Raw genomic sequence first — 27,797 nt, forward strand, 5'->3', positions numbered from 1 at the left:
GCAGCTGGGCCCGTGAGCCATGGCCACTGAGCCTGCGCGTCCAGAGCCTGGGCTCCGCAACCGGAGAGGCCACAGCAGTGAGAGGCCTGTGTATCACACACACACACACAAAAGATACACACACCCCAATTGTTCACTGCAGCACCATTTAAAATAGCCAGGACATGGAAGCAGCCTATATGTCTATCAACAGAGGAATGGGTAAATATGATATGGTACATGTATACAATGGAATATTACTCAGCCATTCAAAGGACCAAAATTGGGTCATTTGTAGAGACGTGGATGGACGTAGAGACTGTCATACAGAGTGAAGTAAGTCAGAAAGAGAAAAACAAATATTGTATATTAACACATATATGTGGAATCTAGAAAAATGGTATAGATGATCTTACTTGTAAAGCAGAAATAGAGACACAGACGTAGAGAACAAGAGTATGCATACCAAGGAGGAAAGGGTGGGGGTGGGATGAACTGGGAGATTGGGATTGACATATATACACTACTATGTATAAAATAGATAACTAATGAGAACCTACTGTATACCACAGGGAACTCTACTTGGTGCTCTGTTGTGACCTAAATGGTAAGGAAATCCAAAAAAGAGGGGATATATTATGTATACATATGGCTGATTCACTTTGCTGTACAGCAGCAACTGACACAGCAGCCTAAAGAATCTATATTCCAAAAAAAAAAAAAAAAGGATGTAGGATGGGGCTCAGGCATATGTATTTTTTAAAATGTTCCCAGATGATTCTAATAAATTGTCAGAATTGGGGAACACTATGTAGGTGCTTCTAAGATATATAGTTAGATTGATAGATAGATGTGCACACAAATATATACACACATATACACACACACAAATGGCTACTTATTACAGAAGTGCTGTTGTATTTGTATGCCACTAGCTCTTTTGTAGTGCCAAATTATCTGGTATCCTCCTGTTCCATCACTTCCAATATTGGTCTTTCTTATTTCATCTTCTCCCTGCCCCATTCTTGTCTATTGCCTAAAAATTCTCAGCTTTCCCGAGGTTATATTTATTGATGCTTACTATTAAAATATTCTTTTTTTTTCTCATCTGCAATCCTCCTTCCTCCCTCTACCTTCCTTTCTTCTGGTTCTGCACCATTCTGAAAGCTTAAGAGTGTCAGGAATCTAGCTCAAAATAAGGTAGTAATGTACTTATCAGTGATCCATTTGTTTTTCCTGAGTGAATCATCTTCCAAAAAATTCTTCCTATTCTGGTACAATAAAGTTGTGATACATCACCTTCTCTTCTCATAATACACTCTTTTCTCTATATTCTCTCACTCAAAAAATCAACAACATTCATGAAGCACATGCTATGTATCAGGCACTATACTACACACTGGGGATACAGAGATAAAATGTGGACTTGAGGAGAGCAAATGTTGTTAGAAATATCATGTCCCTTAATAAAACAAAAAGGTATACAATATGTTATGGGATGAAACATGTCCCCTCAAATGCATATGCTGAAGTCCTAACCCATAGTACCTCAGAATGTGACTGTATTTGGAGATAGGGCCTTTAAAGAGGTAATTAAGGTAAAATTAGGTCAATAGGGTGGGCCCTAATCCAATATGACTGGTGTTCTTATAAGAAGAAGAGATTAGGCACAGACACACACAGAGGAAAAAGCATGTGAAGGCATAGGGAGAAGACAACCATCTACAAGCAAAGCAGAGAGGTCTCAGAAGAAACAAACCCTGCCAACACCTTGATCTCGAATTTGCCTCTAGAATTGTGAGAAAACAAATTTGTTATTTAAGTCACCAAGTATGTGATACTTAGTTATGACAGCCCTAGAAAACTTATACTCAGTATACCTAATCATAGGTATCTGTGTAAAAAAAGTTGGTACTATAAAATTAAGATTTAATGACTTTGAAATAGGGACTACTATTCTTTCCAACATCAAATGACAAATTTGAGGCAAGGATCATTATATGTTAGATGTTTTTTTTTTGATCTTCATAGTAATTGTTGATAAACAGAAAAACTATGAAGGCTTAACCACAACCAAAATAATGTGCTCTGACCTCTAAAATCTGCAATCATCTTTTTCAATTCAGGGAGCCAACAATGCTATAACACTGGAGAAACATACTGTGATGACAATCTATTAGGAAGCCATACTATATAACTCTATTACAACAGTTTCATAGGACTGTGGAACTCAGCATAGATACCCACAGAAAACACACAAAACAAAAGGAGGGATTTTTAAAGCCTAAATTTTTTGGTTTTTATGTAATAATGCAACATCCACCTACCTGTTCAAACATTTGCTTTATTTGTGGATAGATAGGCCAGTTTGATCACTCTGAAATTCCAAGAAGCATTAAAACTACAGATTTGTTAGAAGATACATGCAGAGCTCTGGAAAAGCATCTTGATATACCGTTTTCATGCAATGAATAATCCAGGGTCATTGAAAACCAAGCCAAGAGTCAGCATACTTTGAAAGAAGGCTAACACTAATAATAATTTACATGTCAAAACGCCACTAGAGTGAACTAAACACATCAAATGATGTACACACTGGAAAGTAATTGCAGGATACTTAGGTTTGCAAAATTGTATCAATTTGTAGTGATGTCTGAAAAACAAAAAAGGGTGACAAACTAGTTCCCACTGGGGTTGGTTTATTCTATTCAATACTTACTAGAGTCAGCTCTTTAGTTCCCTCATATATAAAATGGGAATAAAACCTACCCAATCCATTTCAGATCTTGGTTATAAGAGTCAACTGAGAATTCTGAAACACCACAAAACACCTATAAAAATTAAAGCTATTAAACTTAGTTGTACTATTAACCTTTGCATCCCTTGTGGTGCAGCATACAACTCCACTTTATAGTTGCTGCCCACCAACATTTAACTGAACAATAATTGTTTTGCAAATCTGTAGTAGAAGGGTTCCAATTATTATTAATTTTTAAAGAATTATTTATTTATTTATTTATTTTTGGTTGCATTGGGTCTTCACTGTGGCACGCGGGCTTTCTCTAGTTGTGGTGAGCAGGGGCAACTCTTTGTTGTGGTGCGCAGGCTTCTCATTGTGGTGGCTTCTCTTGTTGAGGAGCATGGGCTCTAGGTGCGTGGGCTTCAGTAGTTGTGGCACGCGGGCTCAGTAGTTGTGGCTCACAGGCTCTAGAGTGCAGACTCAATAGTTGTGGCACACGGGCTTAGATGCTCCGTGGCATGTGGGATCTTCCCGGACCAGGGATCGAACCCGTGTCCCCTGCATTGGCAGGCGTATTCTTAACCACTGTGCCACCAGGGAAGTCCCCCAATTACTTTCTAAACAGGGTGAGTGAATAAAAAGCAGAAGCAAGCATCAACTTTGAAAGGGAAGAAAAATACTGAAGCAGAGAAAGGCTAAATGTCCATCAAAATGGAAAGACAAATAGTGGAACGAAAAACACCATATAAGGAGCAGACCCTCCATCTTAAAATACTCCCTACTTATGGCTACACAAAAGTTTAAGTAAAACACCCTTGTGAGACTATTTTTTAAAAAATTCTTATGAGAGATACACGTCAAGAATGGTTTCTAAAATTCGAAACTGATGGCTTAAAAATGTCAGGAAATCAGTTTTATTTTTTGAATATATATTTTCAGTTAAAAGTTACATTTACATTTCTGGATAATAAAAATATAAATCAAATTAGAGACTAAAATATTGCTGACCTTGTGCTAATAAAATATACAAAATCTTCTTTTAAAATTTCTAAAACACTGGTAGCATTAAAAATATGTATTTTATTTCAGGGAATGATAACCATTCCATACAAACTTTAAAAGTAAATATAGGGGAGACCTTCAAGATGGTGGAGGAGTAAGACGTGGAGATCACCTTCCTCCCCACAAATACATCAGAAATACATCTACATGTGGAACAACTCTTACAGAACACCTACTGAACGCTGGCAGAAGACCGCAGATTTCCCAAAAGGCAAGAAACTCCCCACATACCTGGGAAGGGCAAAAGAAAAAACAGAGACAAAAGAATAGGGACAGGACCTGCACCTCTGGGAGGGAGCTGTGAAGGAGGAAAAGTTTCCACACAATAGGAAGCTCCTTCACTGGCAAAGACAGGGTGTGATGGGGGGGAAGCTTCAGAGCCATGGCGGAGAGTGCAGCAACAGGGGTGCAGAGGGCAAAGCAGAGAGATTCCTGCACAGAGGATCAGTGCCGACCAGTACTCACCAGCCTGAGAGGCTTCTCTGCTCACCTGCCAGGACGGGTGGGGGCTGGAAGCTGAGGCTCCAGCTTCCGAGGTCAGATCCCAGGGAGACGACTGTGGTTGGCTGCGTGAACACACCCTGAAGTGGCTAGTGTGCCACAGCTCGCCAGGAGGGAGACCGGGAAAAAGTCTGGAACTGCCTAAGAGGCAAGAGACCATTGTTTCGGGGTGTAAGAGAAGAGGGGATTCAGAGTACTGCTTAAATGATCTCCAGAGATGGGCATGAGCCACGGCTATCAGTGCAGACACCAGAGACAGGCATGACACACTAAGGCTGCTGCTGCAGCCACCAAGAAGCCTGTGTGCAAGCACAGGTCACTATCCACACTTCACCTCCCAGGAGCATGTGCAGCCCATCACTGCCAGGATCCCATGAGCCAGGAACAACTTCCCTGGGAGAACACACAGCGCACCTCAGGCTGTTGCAACGTTACTCCAGCCTCTGCCTCCGCAGGCTCACCCTGCATTCCACACCCCGCCTTTCCCCCGACCTGTGTGAGCCAGAGCCTCTAATCACCTGGTACTTTAACCCCATCCTGTCTGAGAGAAGAACAGACGCCCTCAGTGGACCTACACACAGAGGCAGGGCCAAATCCAAAGCTGAACCCCAGGAGCTCTGTGAACAAAGAAGAGAAAGGGAAATTTCTCCCAGCAGCCTCAGGAGCAGCAGATTAAATCTCCACAATCAACTTGATGTACCCTGCATCTCTGGGATACCTGAATAGACAACAAATCATCCTAAAATTGAGGCAGTGCACTTTGGGAGCAACTGTAGACTTGGGGTTTGCTTTCTGCATCTAATTTCTTTCTGGTTTTATGTTTATCTTAGTTTAGTATTTAGAGTTTATTATCATTGGTAGATTTGGTTATTGATTTGGTTGCTCTCTTCCTTTTAAAATGTTTTTATATATAGCTATTTTTTTTCCTTTTTCCCTTTTTGTGATGGTGTATGTGTATGCTTCTTTGTGTGATTTTCTCTGTATACCTTTGCTTTAACCATTTGTCCAAGGGTTCTGTCTGTCCGTTTTTTTAATTATGTTTTACATTTCTTTTAATTTTAATAATTATTTAAAATTTTTATTTTAATAACTTTATTGTATTGTATTATATTGTATGTTTTTCTTTCTTTCTTTCTTTTTTCTCCATTTTCTTCTGAGCCGTGTGGCTGACAGGGTCTTGGTGCTCCAGCCAGGTGTCAGGCCTGTGAGTCTGAGGTGGAGAGCCGATTGCAGGACATTGGTCCACCAGAAACCTCCCAGGTCTATGTAATATCAAATGGTGAAAGCTCTCCCAGAGCTCTCCATCTCAATGCTAAGACCCAGTTCTACTCAATGACCAGCAAGCTACAGTGCTGGACAAGCTATGCAAAACAACTAGCAAGACAGGAACAAACCCACACCCATTAGCAGAGAGGCTGCCTAAAATCAAAATAAGGTTACAGACACCCCAAAGATAAACCACCGGACATGGTCCTTCCCACAAGAAAGACAAGATCCAGCCGCATGCACCATAACACAGGCACCAGTCCCCTCCACCAGGGAGCCTACACAACCCACTGAACCAACCTTAGCCACTAGGAGCAGACACCAAAAACAAAGGGAACTACGAACCTGCAGTCTGCAAAAGGGAGACCCCAAACACAGTAAGGTAAGCAAAATGAGAAGACACAGAAATACACAGCAGATGAAGGAGCAAGGTAAAAACCCACCAGACCAAACAAATGAAGAGGAAATAGACACTCTACCCGGAAAAAAACAGAGTAATGATAGAAAAGATGATCCAAAATCTTAGAAATACAATGAAGAAGCTACAAGAAACGTTTAGAAAGAACTGAGAAGAACTAAAGAGCAAACAAACAATAATGAGCAACACAATAAATTAAATTTAAAATTCTCTAGAAGAAATTGACAGCAGAGTAACTGAGGCAGAAGAACGGATAAGTGACTTGGAAGATAAAACAGTGGAAATAACTACTGCAGAGCAAACAAAGGAAAAAAAGAAAAAAAATAATTGAGGACAGTCTCAGAGACCTCTGGGACAACATTAAATGCACCAACATTCTAATTATCGGGGTCCCAGAAGAGGAAGAGAAAAAGAAAGGTACTGAGAAATTATTTGAAGAGATTATAGTTGAAAACTTCCTTAAAATGGGAAAGGAAATAGTCAATCAAGTCCAGGAAGTGCAGCGAGTCCCATACAGGATAAATCTAAGGAGAAACAAGCCAACACACATATTAAACAAAGTATCAAAAATTAAATACAAAGAAAACATATTAAAAGCAGCAAAAGAAAAACAAAAAGTAACATACAAGGGAATCCCCATAAGGTTAGCTACTGAACTTTCAGCAGAAACTCTTCAAGGCAGAAGGGAAAGTCAGGACATATTTAAAGTGATGAAAGGGAAAAACATAAACCAAGATTACCCAGCAAGGTTCTCATTCAGATTCGAAGGAAAAATTAAAACTTTGACAAACAAGCAAAAGCTAAGAGAATTCAGCAGCACCAAACCAGCTTTACAACAAATGCTAAAGGAACTTCTCTAGGCAGGAAACATAACAGAAGGAAAAGACCGACAATAAACCAAAACAATTAAGAAAATGGTAATAGGAACATACATATTGGTAACTACCTTAAACGTAAATGGATTAAATGCTCCAACCAAAAGACATAAACTGGACAAGTGGATAAAAAACAAGACCCGTATGTATGCTGTCTACAAGAGGCCCACTTTAGATCTAGGGACACATACAGACTAAAAGTGAAGGGATGGAAAAAGTTATTCCATGCAAATGGAAATCAAAAGAAAGCTAGTGTAGCAATTCTCATGTCAGAAAAACTGGACTTTAAAATAAAGACTATTACAAGAGACAAAGAAGGACACTACCTAATGATCAAGGGATCAATCCAAGAAAAAGATATAACAATTGTAAATATTTATGCACCCAACATAGGAGCACCTCAATACATAAGAAAAATGCTAAGAGCCTTAAAAGGGGAAATTGACAATAACACAAGCATAGAAGGGGACTTTAACACCCCACTTTCACCAATGGACAGATCATCCAAAATGAAAAAAATAAGGAAACACAAGCTTTGAATTATACAAGATGGACTTAATTTATATATATATATATATACACACACATATAAGACATTTTATCCAAAAACAAGAGAATACACTTTCTTCTCAAGTACTCATGGAACATTCTCCAAGATAGATCATATCTTGGGTCACAAATAAAGCCTTGGTAAATTAAAGAAAACTGAATTTCTATCAAGTATTTTTTCCGACCATAACACTATGAGACTAGGATCAATTGCAGGAAAAAAACTGTAAAAAATACAAACACATGGAGGCCAAACAATCCACTACTAAATAACCAAGAGATCACTGAAGAAATCAAAGAGGAAAAAAAATACCTAGAAACAATTGACAATGAAAACAGGATGACCCAAAACCTATGGGATTCACCAAAAGCAGTTCTAAGAGGGAAGTTTACAGCAATACAATCCTACCTCAAGAAACAAGAAACATTTCAAATAAACAACCAAACATTACACCTAAAGCAACTAGAGAAAGGAGAAAAAAAAAACCCAAAGTTAGCAGAAGGAAAGAAATCATAAAGATCACATCAGAAATAAATGAAAAAGAAATGAAGGAAACAATAGCAAAGATCAATAAAACTAAATGCTGGTTCTTTGAGAAGATAAACAAAATTGATAAACCATTATCCAGACTCATCAAGAAAAAAAGGGAGAAGACTCAAATCAATACAATTAGAAATAAAAAACGAGAAGTAACAACTGCCATGGCACAAATACAAAGGATCATGAGAGATTACTACAAGCAACTCTATGCAAATAAAATGGACAACCTGGAAGAAATGGACAAATTTTTAAAAACCACAACCTTCTGAGACTGAACCAGGAAGAAATAGAAAATATGAACAGACCAATCACAAGCACTGAAATTGGGACTGTGATTAAAAACCTTCCAAGAAACAAAATCCCAGGACCAGATGGCTTCACAAGAAAATTCTATCAAACATTTAGAGAACAGCTAAAACCTATCCTTCTCAAAATCTTCCAAAATATACCAGAGGGAGAAACACTCCCAAACTCATTCTAGGAGGCCACCATCACCGTGATAACAAAACCAGAAAAAGATGTCACAAAGAAAGAAAACTAAAGGCCAATAACACTGATGAACATAGATGCAAAAATCCTCAGCAAAATACTAGCAAACAGAATCCCCAGCACATTAAGAGGATCATACACCATGATCAAGTGGGGTGTATCCCAGGAATGCAAGGATTCTACAACATATTCAAATCAATCAAAGTGATACAACATATTAACTAATTCAAGGAGAAAAACCATATGACCATCTCAATAGATGGAAAAAAAGCTTTGGACAAAATTCAACACCCATTTATGATAAGAACCCCACAGAAAGTAGGCATAGAGGGAACTTACCTCAACATAATAAAGGCCATATATGACAAACCCACAGCCAACATCATTCTCAATGGTCAAAAACTGAAACTGTTTCTTCTAAGATCAGGAAAAAGACAAGGTTGTCCACTCTCACCACTATTAATTAACATAGTTTTGGAAGTTTTAGCCACAGTGATCAGACAAGGAAAAGAAATAAAAGGAATCCAAATCGGAAAAGCAGAAGAAAAACTGTCACTGTTTGAAGCTGACATGATACTATACATAGAGAATCCTAAAGGTGCTCCAGAAATCTACTAGGCCTAATCAATGAATTTGGTAAAGTAGCAGGATACAAAATTAATGCACAGAAATCTCTTGCATTCCTATACATTCATGATGAAAAACCTGAAAGGAAATTAAGGAAACACTCCCATTTACCATTGCAACAAAAAGAATAAAATAGCTAGGACTAAACCTACGTAAGGAGACAAGAGACCTCTATTTAGAAAACTATAGGACAATGATGAAACAACTTAAAGATGACACAAACAGATGGAGAGATATACCACGTTCTTGGATTAGGAGAATCAATATTGTGGAAATGACTGTACTACCCAAAGCAATCTACAGATTCAATGTACTCCCTATCAAACTACCAATGGCATTTTTCACAGAAGTAGAACAAAAAAATCCACAATTTGTATGCAAACACAAAAAACCCGAAATAGTGAAAGCAATCTTGAGAAAGAAAAACGGAGCTGGAGGAATCAGGCTCCCAGACTTTAGACTATATTACAAAGCTACAGTAATCAAGACAGTATGGTACTGGCACAAAAACAGAAATATAGATCAATGGAACAGGATAGAAAGCCCAGAGATAAACCCCATCACATATGGTAACCTTATTTTTGAAAAAGGGGGCAAGAATATCCAATGAAGAATAGACAGCCTCTTCAATAAGTGGTGCTGGGAAAACTGGACAGTTACATATAAAAGAATGAAATTAGAACACTCCCTACCACCATACACAAAAATAAACTCAAAATGTATTAAAGACCTAAATGTAAGACCAGACACTATAAAACTCTTAGAGGAAAACATAGGCAGAACACTCTCTGACATAAATCACAGCAAGATCCTTTTTGACCCAACTCCTAGAGAAATGGAAATAAAAACAAAAGTAAACAAATGGTACTTAATGAAACTTAAAAGCTTTTGCACAGTAAAGGAAAACATAAACAAGACAAAAAGTCAACCCTCAGAATGGGAGAAAATATTGGCAAATGAAGCAACAGACAAATTAGTAATCTCAAAAATTTACAAGCAGCACATGTAGCTCAATATCAAGAAAACAAACAACCCAATCCAAAAATTGATTGAAGACCTAAATAGACATTTCTCCAAAGAACATATACAGATTGTCAACAAACACATGAACGGATGCTCAACATCACTAATCAGTAGAGAAATGCAAATCAAAACTACAATGAGGTATCACCTCACACCAGTCAGATGTCCATCATCAAAAGCTCTACAAATAATAAATGCTGGAGAGGATGTGGAGAAAAGGGAACCATCTTGCACTATTGATGGGAATGTAAATTGATACAGCCACTATGGAGAACAGTATGGAAGTTCCTTAAAAAACTAAAAATAGAACTACCATACGACCCAGCAATCCCACTACTGGGCATATACCCTGAGAAAATCATAATTCAAAAAATGTCATGTATCACAGTGTTCATTGCAGCTCTATTTACAATAGCCAGGACATGTTAGCAACCTAAGTGTCCATCAACAGATGACTGAATTAAGAAGATGTGGAACATATATACAATAGAATATTACTCAGCCGAAAAGAGAAATGAAATTGAGTTATTTGTAGTGAGGTGGATGGACCTAGAGTCTGTCATGAAGAGTGAAGTCAGAAAGAGAAAAACAAATACCTTATGTTTACACATATATATGGAATCTAAAAAAGAAAATAAATGGTTCTGAAAAACTTAGAGTCCAGACAGGAATAAAGACACAGATGTAGTGAATGTAATTGAGGACATGGGGAGGTGGAAGGGTAAGCTGAAACGAAGTGAGAGAGTGTCATGGACATGTGTGTATATATATATATATATATATATATATATATATATATATATATATATATATATATACTATCAAATGTAAACAAGATAGCTAGTGGGAAGCAGCTACATAGCACAGGGAGATCAGCTCAGTGCTTTGTGACCACCTAGAAGGCTGGGATAGGGAGGGTGGGAGGAAGACGCAAGAGGGAGGAGACATGGGGATATATGTACAGCTGATTCAGTTTGTTATAAAGCAGAAACTAATACAACATTGTAAAGCAATTATACTTCAATAAAGTTGTTAAAAAAAAGATATAGCCACTCTTTGCAACACACACACACACACACACAAAATTAAATATAAATGGGTCATAATCTACCAAATATGATACCTATGCTTATTTTGACAATGTAAAAAATTAACTCATTTCAGTCATCTACTAATGAAAAATCATAATGTATTTTTTCTAACCTGGAGAGTGTTTGGAGAATTATGGGACCAAATGGTGAAATATGATATCAGGTATGTTTTATCAGTGACCTATTACTGAATGCTTACCAAATGTGAAGCCTGTCTTCAGCCCTCAGGGAGATGGACAAATTCCTCATAACAAATCTAGACATATTAAAATTGTATTAACTATAATTCAGCTTTGCCAATCATATGCTATATATATGGAGTGTGGGAAGCATTTTATTTAATTTTGCTTGTTTTAATTGAGGAAATCAAATGGCCATGAAAGTCTAAAGTGACAATAATTTCAATGGAGCAGACTGGTTATCTAAAACACTCAATCACAAAGCAGCATCAGGCCAGGATAGGCAATAGGTAAACTTCAAATTTAAAGAATACTGTTTCAAAGAATCTATGCATCATACAGCAGTCTCTACAATCGACCATTATGTAAAAAAATAAAAAAAAACAAAGCCACCCACAAAAAAACACACAGCTGCCAGCATCACATTGGAATAGACAACCACAACAAAAAATAAATAAATAAATAAAAACAAATCCTATATATGAAAATATTAAAAAGGGGGAAGATAAATTTATATGGTTGAGAAACACTTAGGATTAGAAACCAAGATGGGGGAGTAAAAGAACGTGCTCTCACTCCGTCTTCTGAGAACACCAGAATCACAACTAGCTGCTGGACAATCATCAAAACGAAGACACTGGAACTCACCAAAAAAGATACCCCACATCCAAAAACAAAGGAGAAGCCAGAATGAGATGGTAGGAGGGGTGCAATCACAGTAAAATCAAATCCCATAACTGGTGGGTTGGTGACTCACAGACTGGAGAACACTTATACCACAAAAGTCCACCCACTGGACTGAAGGATCTGAGCCCCATGTCAGGCTTCCCAACCTGGAGGTCCAGCAACAGGAGGAGGAATTCCTAGAGAATCAGACTTTGAAGGCTACTGGGATTTGATTGCAGGACTTCAACAGGACTGGGGGAAACAGAGACTCCACTCTTGGAAGGCACACAGAAAGTAGTGTGCGCATCGGGACCCAGGGGAAGGAGCAGTGACCCCAGGGGACACTGAAACACACCAAACTGCTAGTGTTGGAGGGTCTCCTGCAGAGGTGGGGGATGGCTGTGGCTCACCGTGGGGACAAGGACACTGGCAGCAGAAGCTCTGGGAAATATTCCTTGGTGTGAGTCCTCCCAGAGTCAGCCATTAGCCCCACCAAAGAGCCCAGGTAGGCTCCAGTGTTGGGTTGCCTCAGGCCAAACAACCAACAGGGAGGGAACCCAGACCCACTCATCAGCAGTCAAGTAGATTCAAGGTTTACTGAGCTCTGCCCAGGAGAGCAACAGTCAGCTCTACCCACCACCAGTCCCTCCCATCAGGAAACTTGCACAAGCCTCTTAGATAGCCTCATCCACCAGAGGGCAGACAGCAGAAACAAGAAGAACTACAATCCTGCAGCCTGTGGAAGAAAAACCACATTCACATAAAGGTAGACAAGATGAAAAGGCAGAGGGCTAGGTACCAGATGAAGGAACAAGATAAAACTCCAGAAAAACAACTAAATGAAGTGGAGATAGGCAACCTTCCAGAAAATGAATTCAGAATAATGATAGTGAAGATGATCCAGGACCTCGGAAAAACAATGGAGGCAAAGATCGAGAAGATGCAAGAAATGTTTAACAAAGACCTAGAAGAATTAAAGAACAAACAAACAGAGATGAACAATACAATAACTGAAATGAAAACTACACTAGAAGGAAGCAATAGAACAATTACTGAGACAGAAGAACAGATAAGTGACCTGGAAGACAGAATGGTGGAATTCACTGCTGTGGAACAGAATAAAGAGAAAAGAATGAAAAGAAATGAAGACAGCCTAAGAGACCTCTGCGACAAAATTAACCACAACAACATTCGCATTATAGTGGTCCCAGAAGGAGAAGAGAGAGAGAAAGGACCCGAGAAAATATTTGAAGAGATTATAGTCAAAAACTTCCCTAACATGGGAAAGCAAATAGCCACCAAAGTCCAGGAAATGCAGAGAGTCCCATACAGGAGGAGCCCAAGGAGAAACACACCGAGACACATAGTAATTAAATTGGCAAATATTAAAGACAAAGAAAACTTATGGAAAGCAGCAAGGGAAAAACAACAAAACTCACACAAGGTAACTCCCATAATGTTAGCAGCTGATTTCTCAGCACAAACTGTACAAGCCAGAGGAGAGTGACATGATATACTTAAAGTGATGAAAGGGAAGAACCTACAACCAACATTACTCTACCTGGCAAGGATCTCATTCAGATTCGATGGAGAAATCAAAAGCTTTACACACAAGCAAAAGCTAAGAGAATTCAGCACCACCAAACCAGCTCTACAACAAATGCTAAAGGAACTTCTCTAAGTGGGAAACACAAGAGAAGAAAAGGACCTACAAAAACAAACCCACAACAAACAAGAAAATTGTCATAGGAACATACATATCAATAATTACATTAAACATGAATGGATTAAATGCTCCAACCAAAAGACACAGGCTGGCTTAATGGATAGAAAAACAATAACCATCTATATGCTGTCTACAAGAGACCCACTTCAGACATAGGGACACATACAGACTAAAAGGGAGGGGATGGAAAAAGATATTCCATGCAAATGGAAATCAAAGGAAAGCTGAGTAGCAATACTCATATAAGATAAAATAGACATTAAAATAAAGAATGTTACAAGAGACAAGGAAGGACACTACATAATGATCAAGGGATCAATTCAAGAAGAGGATGTAACAATTATAAATATATATGCACCCAACACAGGAGCACCACAATACATAAGGCAACTGCAAACAGCTATAAAAGGGGATATCAACAGTAACATAATAATAGCGGGGGACTTTAACACCTCCCTTACACCAATGGACAGATCATCCAAAATGAAAATAAATATGGAAACAGAAGCTTTAAATGACACAATAGACGAGATAGATTTAATTCATATCTATAGGACATACCATCCAAAAACAGCAGGTTACATTTTCTTCTCAAGTGCGCACAGAACATTCTCCAGGATAGATCACATCTTGGGTCACAAATCAAGCCTCAGTAAAGTTAAGAAAATTGAAATCATATCAAGCATCTTTTCTGACCACAACGCCATGAGATTAGAAATCAATTACAGAGAAAAAAGACATAACAAACACAAACATATGGAGGTTAAACAATACGTTACTAAATAACCAAGAGATCACTGAAGAAATCAAAGAGGAAATCAAAAGATACCTAGAGACAAATGACGATGAAAACACGACGATCCCAAACCTATGGGATGCAGCAAAAGCAGTTCTAAGAGGGAAGTTTATCACTATACAAGCCTACCTCAAGAAACAAGAAAAATCTCAGTCTAACCTTACACCTAAGAGAACTAGAGAAAGAAGAACAAACAAAACCCAAAGTTAGCAGAAAGAAAGAAATCATAGAGATCAGAGCAGAGATAAATGAAATGGAAACAAAGAAAACAATAGCAAAGATCAATAAACCTAAAAGCTTGTTCTTTGAGAAGATAAACCAAATTGATAAACCATTAGCCAGACTCATCAAGAAAAAGAGGGAGAGAACTCAAATCAATAAAATTTGAAATGAGAAAGAAGTTACAACAGACACCGCAGAAATACAAAGCATCCTAAGAGACTACTATAAGCAACTCTATGCCAATAAAATGGACAACCTGGAAGAAATAGACAAATTCTTAGAAAGGTGTAGCCTTCCAAGACTGAACCAGGAAGAAATAGAAAGTAGGAACAGACCAATCACAAGTAATGAAACTGAAACTGTGATTAAAAATCTTCCAACAAACAAAAGTCCAGGACCAGATGGCTTCACAGGTGAATTCTATCAAACATTTAGACAAGAGCTAACACCCATCCTTCTCAAACTCTTCCAAAACATTGCAGAGTAAGGAACACTCCCATACTCATTCTATGAGGTCACCATCACACTGATACCAAAACCAGACAAAGATACTACAAAAAAAGAAAATTACAGACCAATATCACTGATGAATATAGATGCAAAAATCCTCAACAAAATACTAGCAGACAGATTCCAACAACACATTAAAGGATCATACACCATGATCAAGTGGGATTCATCCCAGGGATGCAAGGATTCTTCAATATATGTAAATCAATCAGTGTGATAAACCATATTAACAAATTGAAGAACAAAAACCATATGATCATCTCAATAGATGCAGAAAAAGCTTTTGACAAAATTCAACACGCATTTATGATAAAAACTCTCCAGAAAGTGGCATAGAGGGAACCTAATTCAACATAATAAATGCAATATACAACAAACCCACAGCAAACATCATTCTCAATGGTGAAAAACTGAAATCATTTCCTCTTAGATTAGGAACAAGACAAGGATGTCCACTCTCACCACTATTATTCAACATAGTTTTGGAATTCCTAGCCATGGCAATGAGAGAAGAAAAAGAAATGAAAGGAACACAAATTGGAAAAGAAGAAGTAAAACTGTCACTGTTTGCACATGACATGATACTATGTATAGAGAATCCTAAAGATGCCACCAGAAAACTACTAGAGCTAATCAATTAATTTGGTAAAGTTGCAGGATACAAAATTAATGCACAGAAATTTCTTGCATTCCTATACATTAATGATGAAAAATCTGAAAGAGAAATTAAGGAAACACTCCTATTTACCATAGCAACAAAAATAATAAACTACCTTGGAATAAACCTACCTAGGGAGACAAAAGACCTGTATGCAGAAAACTATAAGACACTGATGAAAGAAATGAAAGATGATAGCAACAGATGGAGAGATATACCATGTTCTTGGATTGGAAGAATCAATATTTTGAAAATGACTATACTACCCAAAGCAATCTACAGATTCAATGCAATCCCTATCAAATTACCAATGGCATTTTTTATGGAACTAGGACAAAAAAATCTTAAAATTTGTATGGAGACACAGAAGACCCCGAATAGCCAAAACAGTCTTGAGGGAAAAAAACGGAGCTGGAGGAGTCAGACTCCCTGACTTCAGACTATACTACAAAGCTACAGTAATCAAGACAATATGGTACTGGCACAAAAACAGAAACATAGATCAATGGAAAAAGATAGAGAGCCCAGAGATAAACCCACGCACCTATGGTCAACTAATCTATGACAAAGGTGCCAAGGATATACAATGGAGAAAAGACAGTCTCTTCAATAAGTGGTGCTGGGAAAACTGGACAGCTACATGTAAAAGAATGAAATTAGAACAATCCCTAACACCATACACAAAAATAAACTCAAAATGGATTAGAGACCTAAATGTAAGAACAGACACTATAAAACTCTTAGAGGAAAACATAGGAAGAACTCTCTCTGACATAAATCACAGCAAGATCTTTTTTGACCCACCTCCTACAGTAATGAAAGTAAAAACAAAAATAAACAAATGGGACCTAATAGAACTTCAAAGCTTTTGCACAGAAAAGGAAACAATAAGATGAAAAGAGAACCCTCAGAATGGGAGAAAATATTTGCAAACAAATGAATGGACAAAAGATTAATCTCCAAAATATATAAACAGCTCATGCAGCTCAATATTAAAAAAACAAAAACCTAATCCAAAACTGGGCAGAAGACCTAAATAGATTTTTTTCCAAAGAAGACATACAGATGGCCAAGAAGCACATGAAAAGCTGCTCAACATCACTAATTATTAGAGAAATGCAAATCAAAACTACAATAAGGTATCACCTCACACTGGTCAGAATGGCCACCATCAAAATCTACAAACAGTAAATGCTGGAGAGGGTGTGGAGAAAAGGGAACCCTCTTGCACTGTTGGTGGGAATGTAAATTGATACAGCCACTGTGGAGAACAGTATGGAGGTTCCTTAAAAAACTAAAAATAGAATTACCATATTACCCAGCAATCCCACTACTGGGCATATACCCAGATAGAACCATAATTCAAAATACACATGCACCCCAATGTTCATTGCAGCACTATTTACAATAGCCAGGTCATGGAAGCAACCTAAATGCACATCGACAGATGAATGGATAAAGAAGATGTGGTACATATATACAATGGAATATTACACAGCCATAAAAAGGAACGAAATCGGGTGATTTGTTGAGAATTGGATGGATCTAAAGACTGTTATACAGAGTGAAGTAAGTCAGAAAGAGAAAAACAAATATCGTATATTAACACATATATGTGGAACCTAGAAAAATGGTACAGATGAACCGGTTTGCAGGGCAGAAATTGAGACACAGATGTAGAGAACAAACATACGGACACCAAAGGGGGGGAAAGCGGCAGGGTTTGGGTGTGGGTGTGTGATGAATTGGGCGATTGGGATTGACACGTATACACTGATGTGTATAAAACTGATGAGTAATAAGGACCTGCTGTATAAAAGAATAAAGTAAAATTCGAAAATTAAAAAAAAAAAAACCCAACGCTCACAATGACCCCAACTCTGGCCACATACTAAGCCCTGACACCTGGCACAGGGTGAGGTTTAATCCCAGTGGCAGACAAGCCCTAAATCTTAGTAGCCCCTGGACATATGCTCAGGCCCCAAATTCTCCCATGAACCCAGTCTTTCATGTGGAAAATTAAACCTCTCTAGCCCTGCTACAGTTCCCAAACTTAGCCCTACTCTCCAAAACTTTCCCTACAAAAAACCCACTGGGTTTTCTAAAGATTCTTACTACTAGAATCTAGAGGCACAAGAAAACAGATGGACTAAACAGATGGGAAAAGCCCCCGAGTGGTAAGCTTGTTGATGCTGGAAGGTCCCTTAGAGAGCATCCCACCTCATCCCCTCATTTTACAGCCAGGCCCAGAGAAGTTAATAAGTAACTTGCTCAAGGTCACACAGTGAGTCCACAGCAGAACCAGAATGGGAACCCAGGCCTCCTCTCAATCCAGTGCTCTCTCTGTCCTGCCTCCCTCAGAGAGAGTAGGGAGCATCACTCATCTGGTAAAACAGCTCCCAGAATTTCCTTTGGGAACCCACTTTTCCCCTGTTCTCTACCCAGGATTTTGGTCAAATCCAATCCACGCAGCACCAAGTATTCCCATGGCCCTGTGATCAGTTATGGGCTAGACTCAGGAGCCAGGTGAGGCAAGGCAAAATAATTTTAAAATAAAATAAAATTTATATGGTTAGTGTTTCTTATCACCCAGATCATTTAACTGACACAAAATGAATATTTGAACTCTCACACAGCAGAAATACATAATGTTTTAAGGACCAATAACTCAGGCCACAAATTAAATCAAATCCTTGGAAGTGATTCTAGGTTCCTTATTCTGCAAAACTTTAGATTCCCCTTTCTAGCCATTGAAGTTGACTGCCTAATGTAAATCACATTAACATCGAGCACTATATTTTTACTGTCTTTCCATTAAAACTGTACTTCTTGGCTCATTTTTTAAGATTAATTTTTATTGGAATATAGTTGATTTACAATGCTGTGTTAGTTTCTGCTGTACAGCAAAGTGAATCAGTTATACATATACATACATCGACTACTTTTTAGATTCTTTTCCCATATAGGTCATTACAGAGTATCGAGTAGAGTTCCCTGTGCTATACAGTAGGTTCTTATTAGTTATCTATTTTATATATAGTAGTGTGTATATGTCAATCACAATCTCCCAATTTATCCCTCCCCCCTTCCCCTTTGGTAACCATAAGTTTGTTTTCTACATCTGTGACTCTGTTTTGTAAATAAGTTCTTTTGTACCATCATTTTTTTAATTAAATTTAGAAAGGTAAATATTTAGCAATAACCCTATGTATATGTCTATGTGTTTACATTGGCTACACATGTACACATACATACATACACACACACATTTTTTTCCCTCCTGTGTTGTGGGGCATGGTATTTCTCTGTTAATTTATTAATACTGAAATGCACACTTCCCCATTGCCTTTGTATTTCCTTACACTCTATTGTTTATAAACTAACAACATAAATATTACTATGCCTTAGCGCATATGATCTGCAGATAAAGCTCTAGATGATTTTGATAGAAGTTTACATTTAATTACATTCAAAATTAACATAAAAGTTATTATGTAAATTACAAAAGCTAAAATGACAACATTTTACCTCCCATCTTGTTAATCAGAACTGAGATTATTGTTATAACGTCAGTATCTGCAGAGAAAGTTGATTTTTACATAGGACATTTCAAAGGAGAGTCTTGGACAAACCCAATTTTAATCTCTCTGCTGGTTCCTATCTGAGAAAAATTCACTTTAACCTGTTTCAGGGGGAAAATAAAGACATGAAGGATGATTTTATCCACAACTAAATAAGAAAAGAACAGTGCTTGCCTTATTTTCCACTTCTTTGCATCTACACAATACACAACTGGCCTAACATGAGGCACACTGGGTCATTAAGCCTTGATTCTGCTACTTGTTAGTTTTATGGCCTAGTATAAATCATAATAACCTCTACAGGTCTCAGTAGACTTATCTATACAATGAAGGTATTATAGAATACTATCTCTGAGGCTCCTTCCAGGTTTAAACAAAATCTACAATTCTATGAAAATATCTACAGAAATGATAATCAAAATAACAACATCGATGGGGATGTCTACTTTAGTCAGACCCTCCCTAAAATCTTAAGAACTCTCTTCTGTATAACTAGATCTTGTAAAATGAGAGACTAGGATTGCAGGCCTTGCATAGAATGACCTAATAGCTAAGCAGTCTTTTAAACTAGTTAGAAATTTCTGAAATAATTTACATGCAATCCTTTTTGAAAGCCAGGAAATAGATTTTAAATGACCTCAGTTTATCCTTTTAGTTAAATGTTTTCTCGTTAGATCTCCTTTCTACCCTAAAGTTGAAGACAGTCTTATTTAATTCAGTGGATTCTATATTTAAATAATCCAGTTACTCATATACTGGTAATAAAAATTTCATCCATTACATTTAAAATGCATAAATTTCATGGCATGCAAATTATGCCCCAATAAAGTTGTTAAAAAAAACTTTATGGATAAGAATTTCTGGCAAGAAAATCTGGCCTATATTTTGAACTGTTGCCGTTTTATTAATAATTGAATTTGCTTATTAACTTACCTAAATACATTTCTTTGATAGATTTTCTCCTTTCATATTATTCTCTTTCCTTATAGTCTAAAAATGTAGCTTAATAAGTTAACATGGGTACTTACTTGGCAAGAATCTGCTTCTCCCTCTTCCATTGGCTCATCAACCATTTTAAGACCATTCACCTGAAAAATATTGTTCAAAAACTGAAGTTCAAGAGTAATAGAACAAGAGTAGTAACTAAGAAAAATATAACCCTAGGCACTGCCCTTCACAATTTAACAAGATCCACACTTACTGAAACACAAAAGGACAAAGGACACATAGAAGGTACTTAAAAAAGGAACATTATTAATATGATTTCCAGATTGTCTTTGAAAATCCTTGAATTTCAGAGCTGTGTATTTCATTTCATATTGTTTAGAGCTTTGCTATGGTGAATGAACATATACTGAACATATGACCTGTATACATTCACTAGGACTGTCCCAAACCAAATATATATGAGACAGGAAAAATACCACAGAGGAAATTTATTGTGAGGATATATTCAAAGCAAATTAGGATGGGAAGAGTTTCATATAATTGCACTGTTGTGAATTCCTTTCCTTTCGATCAGTTCAATTAAAATTTGAGTTACTCTACAGAAGAAATAATAAACTATAGGAGAAAAATATAAATGGCCATGGAAACAAAATTATTTCAAAATACAAAGCTTAGTGTATAATACTACTCTTCAAGCAATACTTCAGGAATGAGTAAGCATAGAGAACTTAGATCAAGGGTCTGCAAGCTGTAGCCCATGGGCCAAATCTGGCCCACTGTTTTTATAAATAATATTTAACTGGAACACAGACACATCCATTTGTTTCCATGTTATCTATGGCTGCTTTCTCACTTCAACAGCAGAGTTGAACAGTTGACAGAGAACCTATGCCTGCAAAGCCTAAAATATTTACTGTTTGGCCCTTTACAGAAAAAGTCTGCCAACCACTGATTTAAAATGTTTGAAAATTAAGCAACAGCAAGATGGTCTAAAAAATAAATTTTACCACTGTCTATTTATGAGTCCACAGAAAATTTTTTAAATATTAAAAAAGAAAGAGAGAAGAAAAAAGTAAATTAAATAGAGCTTCTGACGACAGCCAAGATGGAATAAGACCATCTCTCCTCTGATTATTAACTAAAAACTTTGGAGAAAACACAAAAAGCAACTACCTGAGGACTCTGAAAACTAAATAATAGCAAGCAGATTAGGAAGGGAAATCAAAATTTGAATAGTAACTAGTACTCTGGTGAGTTTCTTGGGTTTATTTTTCACCTTTATCTCTTGATTTTGAACCAAGGAGAGACTGAGTCATGGAACACCTGTATGAACAAAATTTCCAAGAGAAATCCCACTTCCTAAACAGAGGACCAGAAAAAGACACACTTTTAAGCTGGTGAGCATAATGAGAACCCTACGTTTTCTTTCTTTCCCACTTTTTTCCCCTTTTTTGACTGCCATTCCTGCTCCAAGGCAAGCCTCATTCATGAGAAAACCTCTCTCTCTGGTCAGAGGAACCAGAAAAAGAGGCTCGTATAAGAATAGTATGGGGAGTAATCCCTGTTGTTGTTTTTTTCACTCTCTCCTTCACTTCACCCCAACAGGCAGCCCCAACAGTGCAAAGCTATGTAACAGCATGAAAGGCTAAGACTATGCAAGAAATTCACATTTCTGGTCAGAGGAAGAAGAATAAAAGGTCCATGTCAACTGGAGAATCCGTAGAGGAAATCATGGAGGAGATCAAATGGGAAAAGGATATTCCCTAATTCTGTGTATGAACAGACACAGTCCTGGCCTCAACAGCAAACTGCACATGTGTGGAACAGAACCAAAGAAGTCTAAAACAGGCTTTGAAAATGGAACTGCAATATCAATCACTGCTCAAGTCTCAGACTAAACCACTGACTTAGCACAGGCACTAAGTGGCAAATGCAGGGTGCTGACCCAAACACTCTGAAAACATATTTAACATTGGAACCAACACCCAAAAGGGAGAGATAAAACTTGGGAGTCTGAACCTAACCACACAGACTGTCTGCTGAAACAATCAAAATCAGCAGGTATCAATTCCAGGACAACTCCAATGTTGAAATAGCTAACAAGGACTTTAAGCAGCTATTATAACTATGCTCTTTTGGGTGAAAATAAATACACTTGAATGGGAAGATTAAAAGTTATAGACAGAGAAAAAGAAATTATAAAAAATCAAATGTAAATAACTTTAAAACTAAAAATTACAATGTATGAAATATTTTTAAAATGCTGGATGGGCTCAATAAAAGAATGGAGATGGCAGAGGAAATCATAAATGAAGACAGATCAATAGAAATTAACCAATATGAAGAAGAGAGTGAAAATTATTAAAAGCAAATGAACAGAGTCTTAGAGACATGTGGAACAATACCAGAAGATCTAAAATCTATATCATTAACATCACAGAAAAAATTAAATAAATAATGGCAATTCAATCCACATAAAATGTTAAGAGGAAAGTCTGTAGAGACAGAAGGTAAATCAGTGGTTCCTTAGGGCTGGGGGATGGGGAGATGGGGGTGATAGCTAAAACTATAGTAAAAGCTTTCTATTTGATGTGACAAAGAAGTTCTAAAATTGACTGTGGTGACAGTTGTACATATTTGTGAACTGTATACTAAGTATACACAAGGTTGTCCATTTTAAAAGGGTGAATTATGTGATATGTGAATTATGCTTCAATAAAGCTATTTTTTAAAAAAAAGGCTGAGAATTTCCCAAATTTGGTGAAAACTATAAATTTACAGTTTTAAGAAGCTCAGTGAAACCCAAAAGGTATAAAATTAAAGAAAGCCACCTCAAGACATACCTGAATTAAACTACTCTAAATCAAAAGAAAAAAGGAAGAAGTTTTGAAAGTAATGAGAGAAAAACACATTACATAGACATCAACTTAAATAACTGCAGACTTCTTATGAGAAATCATGGAGGTCAGAAACCAGTAAGAGAATATTTACCTGAGATAAATGGAAACTTATGTTAACATAAAAATCTCTATACATGAATGTGTATAGCAGCTTTGTTCATAACTTTTTTGGAAACATTCCAGATGTCCTTCAATGTGGAGAAAGAATAGAATACTACTCAATAAAAAGGAAAAGACTATTGATACTTGTAACAACATGGATAAATTTTAAATGCATTGTGATGACAAAGAATCCAAACCCAAAAGGCTAAATATTGTATGATTACATGTATATGAGACTGAAAAATGCTATAGGGAAAGAATTCATATCACTGGTTTCCAGGGGAAGGGGAGAGAGGAAGGCGGAATACTATCCAGCAATGAAAAGGAATTATCTATTGATATATTCAACAACATGGGTGAATCTCAAATACATTATATAGTAAATGGGAAAAAACAGCCTTAAAAGGCTACATACTGTATGATTCCATTTATAGGACATTCTTGAAAAGGTAAAACTATAAGGCATGGAGAATGGATTAGCAGTTGTCAGAGGTTAGGCCCAGGGGTAGGCACCAATGGGAATCACGGGGGGTGGCGGGGGGGAATGATGGGACTAATCTATACCTTGATTGTGGTGGTGGTTACACAACTCTACGTATTTGTCCAAGCTCAGAACCTTACATGAAAAAGAGTGAATTTTACTGTAGGTAAATTTTAAAATTAACTTATTAAATAGTAATTTACCCTGCATTATTTACTTGGCTAGCATCTTTCTTCTAAAATCTCAACAAGAACCAAATAAATGATGGTTCATCACCAATTATGTCCTTATCTTACTTGACCTTGCTGTAGCATGTCACAGTTGACCAACCACTGTCTTCTATTTGCGTTTTTGTGATACCATACTTTAATTTTCTTTTACTCCAATTTCTTTGCTCTTTTCAGTATCCTTGAAACATTGTAGATCCTCAGGAAATGGACTTGGCTCACCTTCTCATCTCGCTCCTCATTCTTTCCCCAGATAGCTAATTTACTGACATGACTAACATTTACTCAGACACTACTCTTCTGAGCTCCTGATCCATATAACGAACTGCCTATTTGACATTTCCACTTGCTCATCTCACATGTCTCAAAAATAACCAATACAAAAACAAATTAGTGATCTCCCCCACACACACACATAAATCTGCTTTCCCCCAGGGTTCCCGATTTCAATAAACAGCACCACTATTTATCATCTTAACTCAAAAGCACATATAGACTATGGGGAATGAAAAAAAACACGGTAATGAAATCATCACTAGCATATAGGAAAAGGCACATTCAGCAAGAGAGTCCACAAACCAATATTAAGACAGAAATACTGAAATTTCAGAATACTGAAATTTTACTACAAAATGGCTCTCAGGACTATCTGTAGAAAAAGGTAATACTGCTTTCCTCTGTTACCTCAGTTACTGGTTACTTCCAATTCATACCATCTTATGATTAATTTAGCATGAAGCATAAGAATATTCATTCCTATAAAGGACCTCAGTATTCAGTGATATTTACTATAAATTAAGTCATTTTTACCTGCATGAAAACAAAAACATTTTCAGAATTCTCTGGGATGATAAACCTTTATTTCAAAAATAAAATTTATAATTTGAAAAAGCAGGCAGATAGGCTGTTTTCCCCAATTAAGTGCCAAATAGGGAAGAAAAAAATTCCTACATAAGATTCTGAAAAGCTTATCAACAACTATAAAGATAGTAATAATTTACTCAAATACTCAAACCCAAGTGAACACCCTCTCATATCAGAGCCTAGTGGAGAATTCTTTTAAATTATTTTCATCCTCTCAGAAAATAATTAAATAGATCACTTTAAAAGATTCTGGACAAATAGAAATACTAAACTGAGTCAAAGTACTCACCTGATCTCAGAAAATCATATAGGTCACCCCAAAACTATCATTTTCTTACTGCTAATGACAAAAGCAGCTCATCATGGAAAATTAAACTGAGAAAAAATATTTTCCCTTCAGATCCTTAGAATTGGAGGTGGTGTGGGAAATGAACACATAAGTGCACAGAGTTTTGTAAAAAGACTGCAATCTGGCCATGCTAACACTATTAAGCATACATCTGTTTCTCAGTGTCAAACTCAAGAAGCTCATGACTTGGTGTTGACAGATATACTGAAGAAAGAAGTAGAGAGATAAACAAGCAAGGAAGAACAAGGTACAAGGTAAGTGAGAAGTATGGGTGATGTAAATCATTAACAAAACATACCTAGGACACCAGTATTCACAACAAATTTGATAGTATTAAACTTTCAAGTAGTCTCCAGGATCCCCAAATTCCACCCAGTAGACAAAAGTCCTATATTTATATAGTACCTAATGTTAAAAATGTTTAAGAAGTTCACATATAAAGAAAATGTTCTCTCTCAAATAAGCTTCATGTTTACAGGTTAGTTGCTAAAAGATTCAGAAACAAGAGTTCTTCGATTATTTTCACTTCATTTAAATAGCTACAGCAAATCAGATCTAAATTTGGAGGTGGGTCCACATCTGCCTAAAACAAAGGTCTTTGTCTGTATATAGGCATACTTCAGAAATATTGCAGGTTCAGTTCTAGACCACCACAATAAAGAGATTATTGCAATAAAGCAAGTCACACAAATGTTTTGGTTTCCCAATGCATATAAAAGTTATGTTTACACTATATTGTAGTCTATTAAGTGTGCAATAGCATTGTCTTAAAAAACAATGTACATACCTTAATTTAAAAATAGTTTATTGCTAAAAACTTCTAACCATCATCTGAGCCTTCAGTGAATTGTAGCAGTAACATCAAAGATCACTGATCACAGATCTTAGCTGCCGACATGCCATCCAGACTAAGGAAGACCCAAACACTTAAGGGCCATGTGAGCCATAGCCATGACTGCACTGGCAAACACGAGAAGTATCCAGGAGGCCAGGGTAATGCTGGTGGCATGCATCAACACAGGATCAACTTTTACAAATATCATCCAGGTTACTTTGGGAAAGTTGGTATGAGTTGTGAAAAGAACTATGTCAGGAATGAATGACATGTGACCTGAGGACCTCCATGTTTGCTGTTCATGCTGGACTTTTGCTGAACGCTCTAAGTTAAAACTGCTGAATAGTTCCTGTGTTGCTAAAAGCAAAGAATAATGCTGAGAACTGGATTTTTTCTGGACTAAAGAAAACAAACCTTTCCCTAGTAATGAATGAGATACATTTCAAAACCCAATTGCATGTAAAGAACAATTTTACCCTCCAATCCAAATTCTTGGTAAACAACCTATGAAAGCCTATGCTAACTGCCCTCTTTTTCCTATTAAAAAACCTGTTATTTTCTTCCAGTGGGACACTATTCTGGGTTCCTCCAGAATCTGTGATCCCCGAATTGCAATTCTAAGACCCCAAATAAACTGTCTTTCTGCCTCTTTACAGTTTATGGTCCTTTTGGTTGACGTTTTTGGTGTCAGAATTGGGATCCAAAGCAGTCTTCCTCCCATCTCCAAAGCCGCCGTGGATTCGAGCAAGATACTTGCATGAGCCCCTTGTGCTCTGTCGCCTCCCCAGTGGCGTTGGGTCTGGGTAATAAGTCCTCTCAGTCCCAAACCCCCCTCCTAGGTTGAGAGTCAGGCCCATATTGTGGGTGTCTTTTGTTTGGTCAATTGCTTAAGGGCTTGCTCCCTTTTGGTGAGTGCACTATAATGGGATGTTCATAGTCTAAGACTGTTTTGGGGGAGGATTCTCGCCCATCTGGGCCTCCAGCTGGGTACCTGTACAAAAAGTATGGTGCTGCCTCTTGTGCTTAGCTAGATGAATGGCAATGGTATACCAGAGATAACATCTGGCTACAATGGGGAACTTCTGAAATTTCAAAATTGGTCTTTTTATGTGCACAATTAGAAGCTAAAGGGTTTAAAACTAAACAAATAGAATGGGAAGCCTATTTCAATTAGTACATTGAAGCCTCCCAGTGAGCTCATGAAACCCAAAAGGTTTGCAAATCTAAAACTGCTTCACTTCAGGATACTGTTTCCAAACTCACTGCTGCAAATAAAGATCTATGTTCTCATCTAAATACTCCAGAAAAGGCTCAAGGGCCCTCTTCCTCCCCTCTTTCTCCTTTGGCTCCTACGTATCCTAAACTTGCTGAGCTGCCATTCTATCTTTCTGTTTCTCCTATTCCTCCTCCAAAATCTTTACCCCCACCTCCTAGCCCTCCAATAAAAACCTTTCCCTTTGTCACTACTTTGAACACTGATGGCATTTGCCATCTGGTAGACTACAGGCCTTCATCCCCTGCAGAATTACGGGTCATAGCCAAGGAATTTCCCAAGGTCACTGAGGATCCCCTCCGCTTTGCAGAAGAATTTA

The 27,797-nt window shown here is 37.3% G+C and overlaps 1 protein-coding gene across 9 annotated transcripts in view; it reads right to left on the minus strand.

Annotated features, from left to right (window-relative positions):
* Nucleotides 1–27,797, minus strand: part of RPS6KA6 (ribosomal protein S6 kinase A6) — a 171,512-nt gene that overhangs the window by 118,751 nt on the left and 24,964 nt on the right. For 7 of the 9 annotated variants that reach the window (XR_007474917.1, XR_004476398.2, XM_049705089.1 and 4 more), the window contains one exon: nucleotides 20,528–20,587. Coding sequence is in view for 5 of the 9 variants with exons in the window: in XM_049705089.1 (XP_049561046.1) it covers nucleotides 20,528–20,587 (60 nt within the window). In the remaining 4 variants the exon portion in view is untranslated. The other 2 variants (XM_033404045.2, XM_033404043.2) reach the window with 2 other exon arrangements.

The sequence above is a fragment of the Orcinus orca genome, chromosome X (assembly GCF_937001465.1).
Source record: "Orcinus orca chromosome X, mOrcOrc1.1, whole genome shotgun sequence".
Lineage (NCBI taxonomy): Eukaryota > Metazoa > Chordata > Mammalia > Artiodactyla > Delphinidae > Orcinus > Orcinus orca.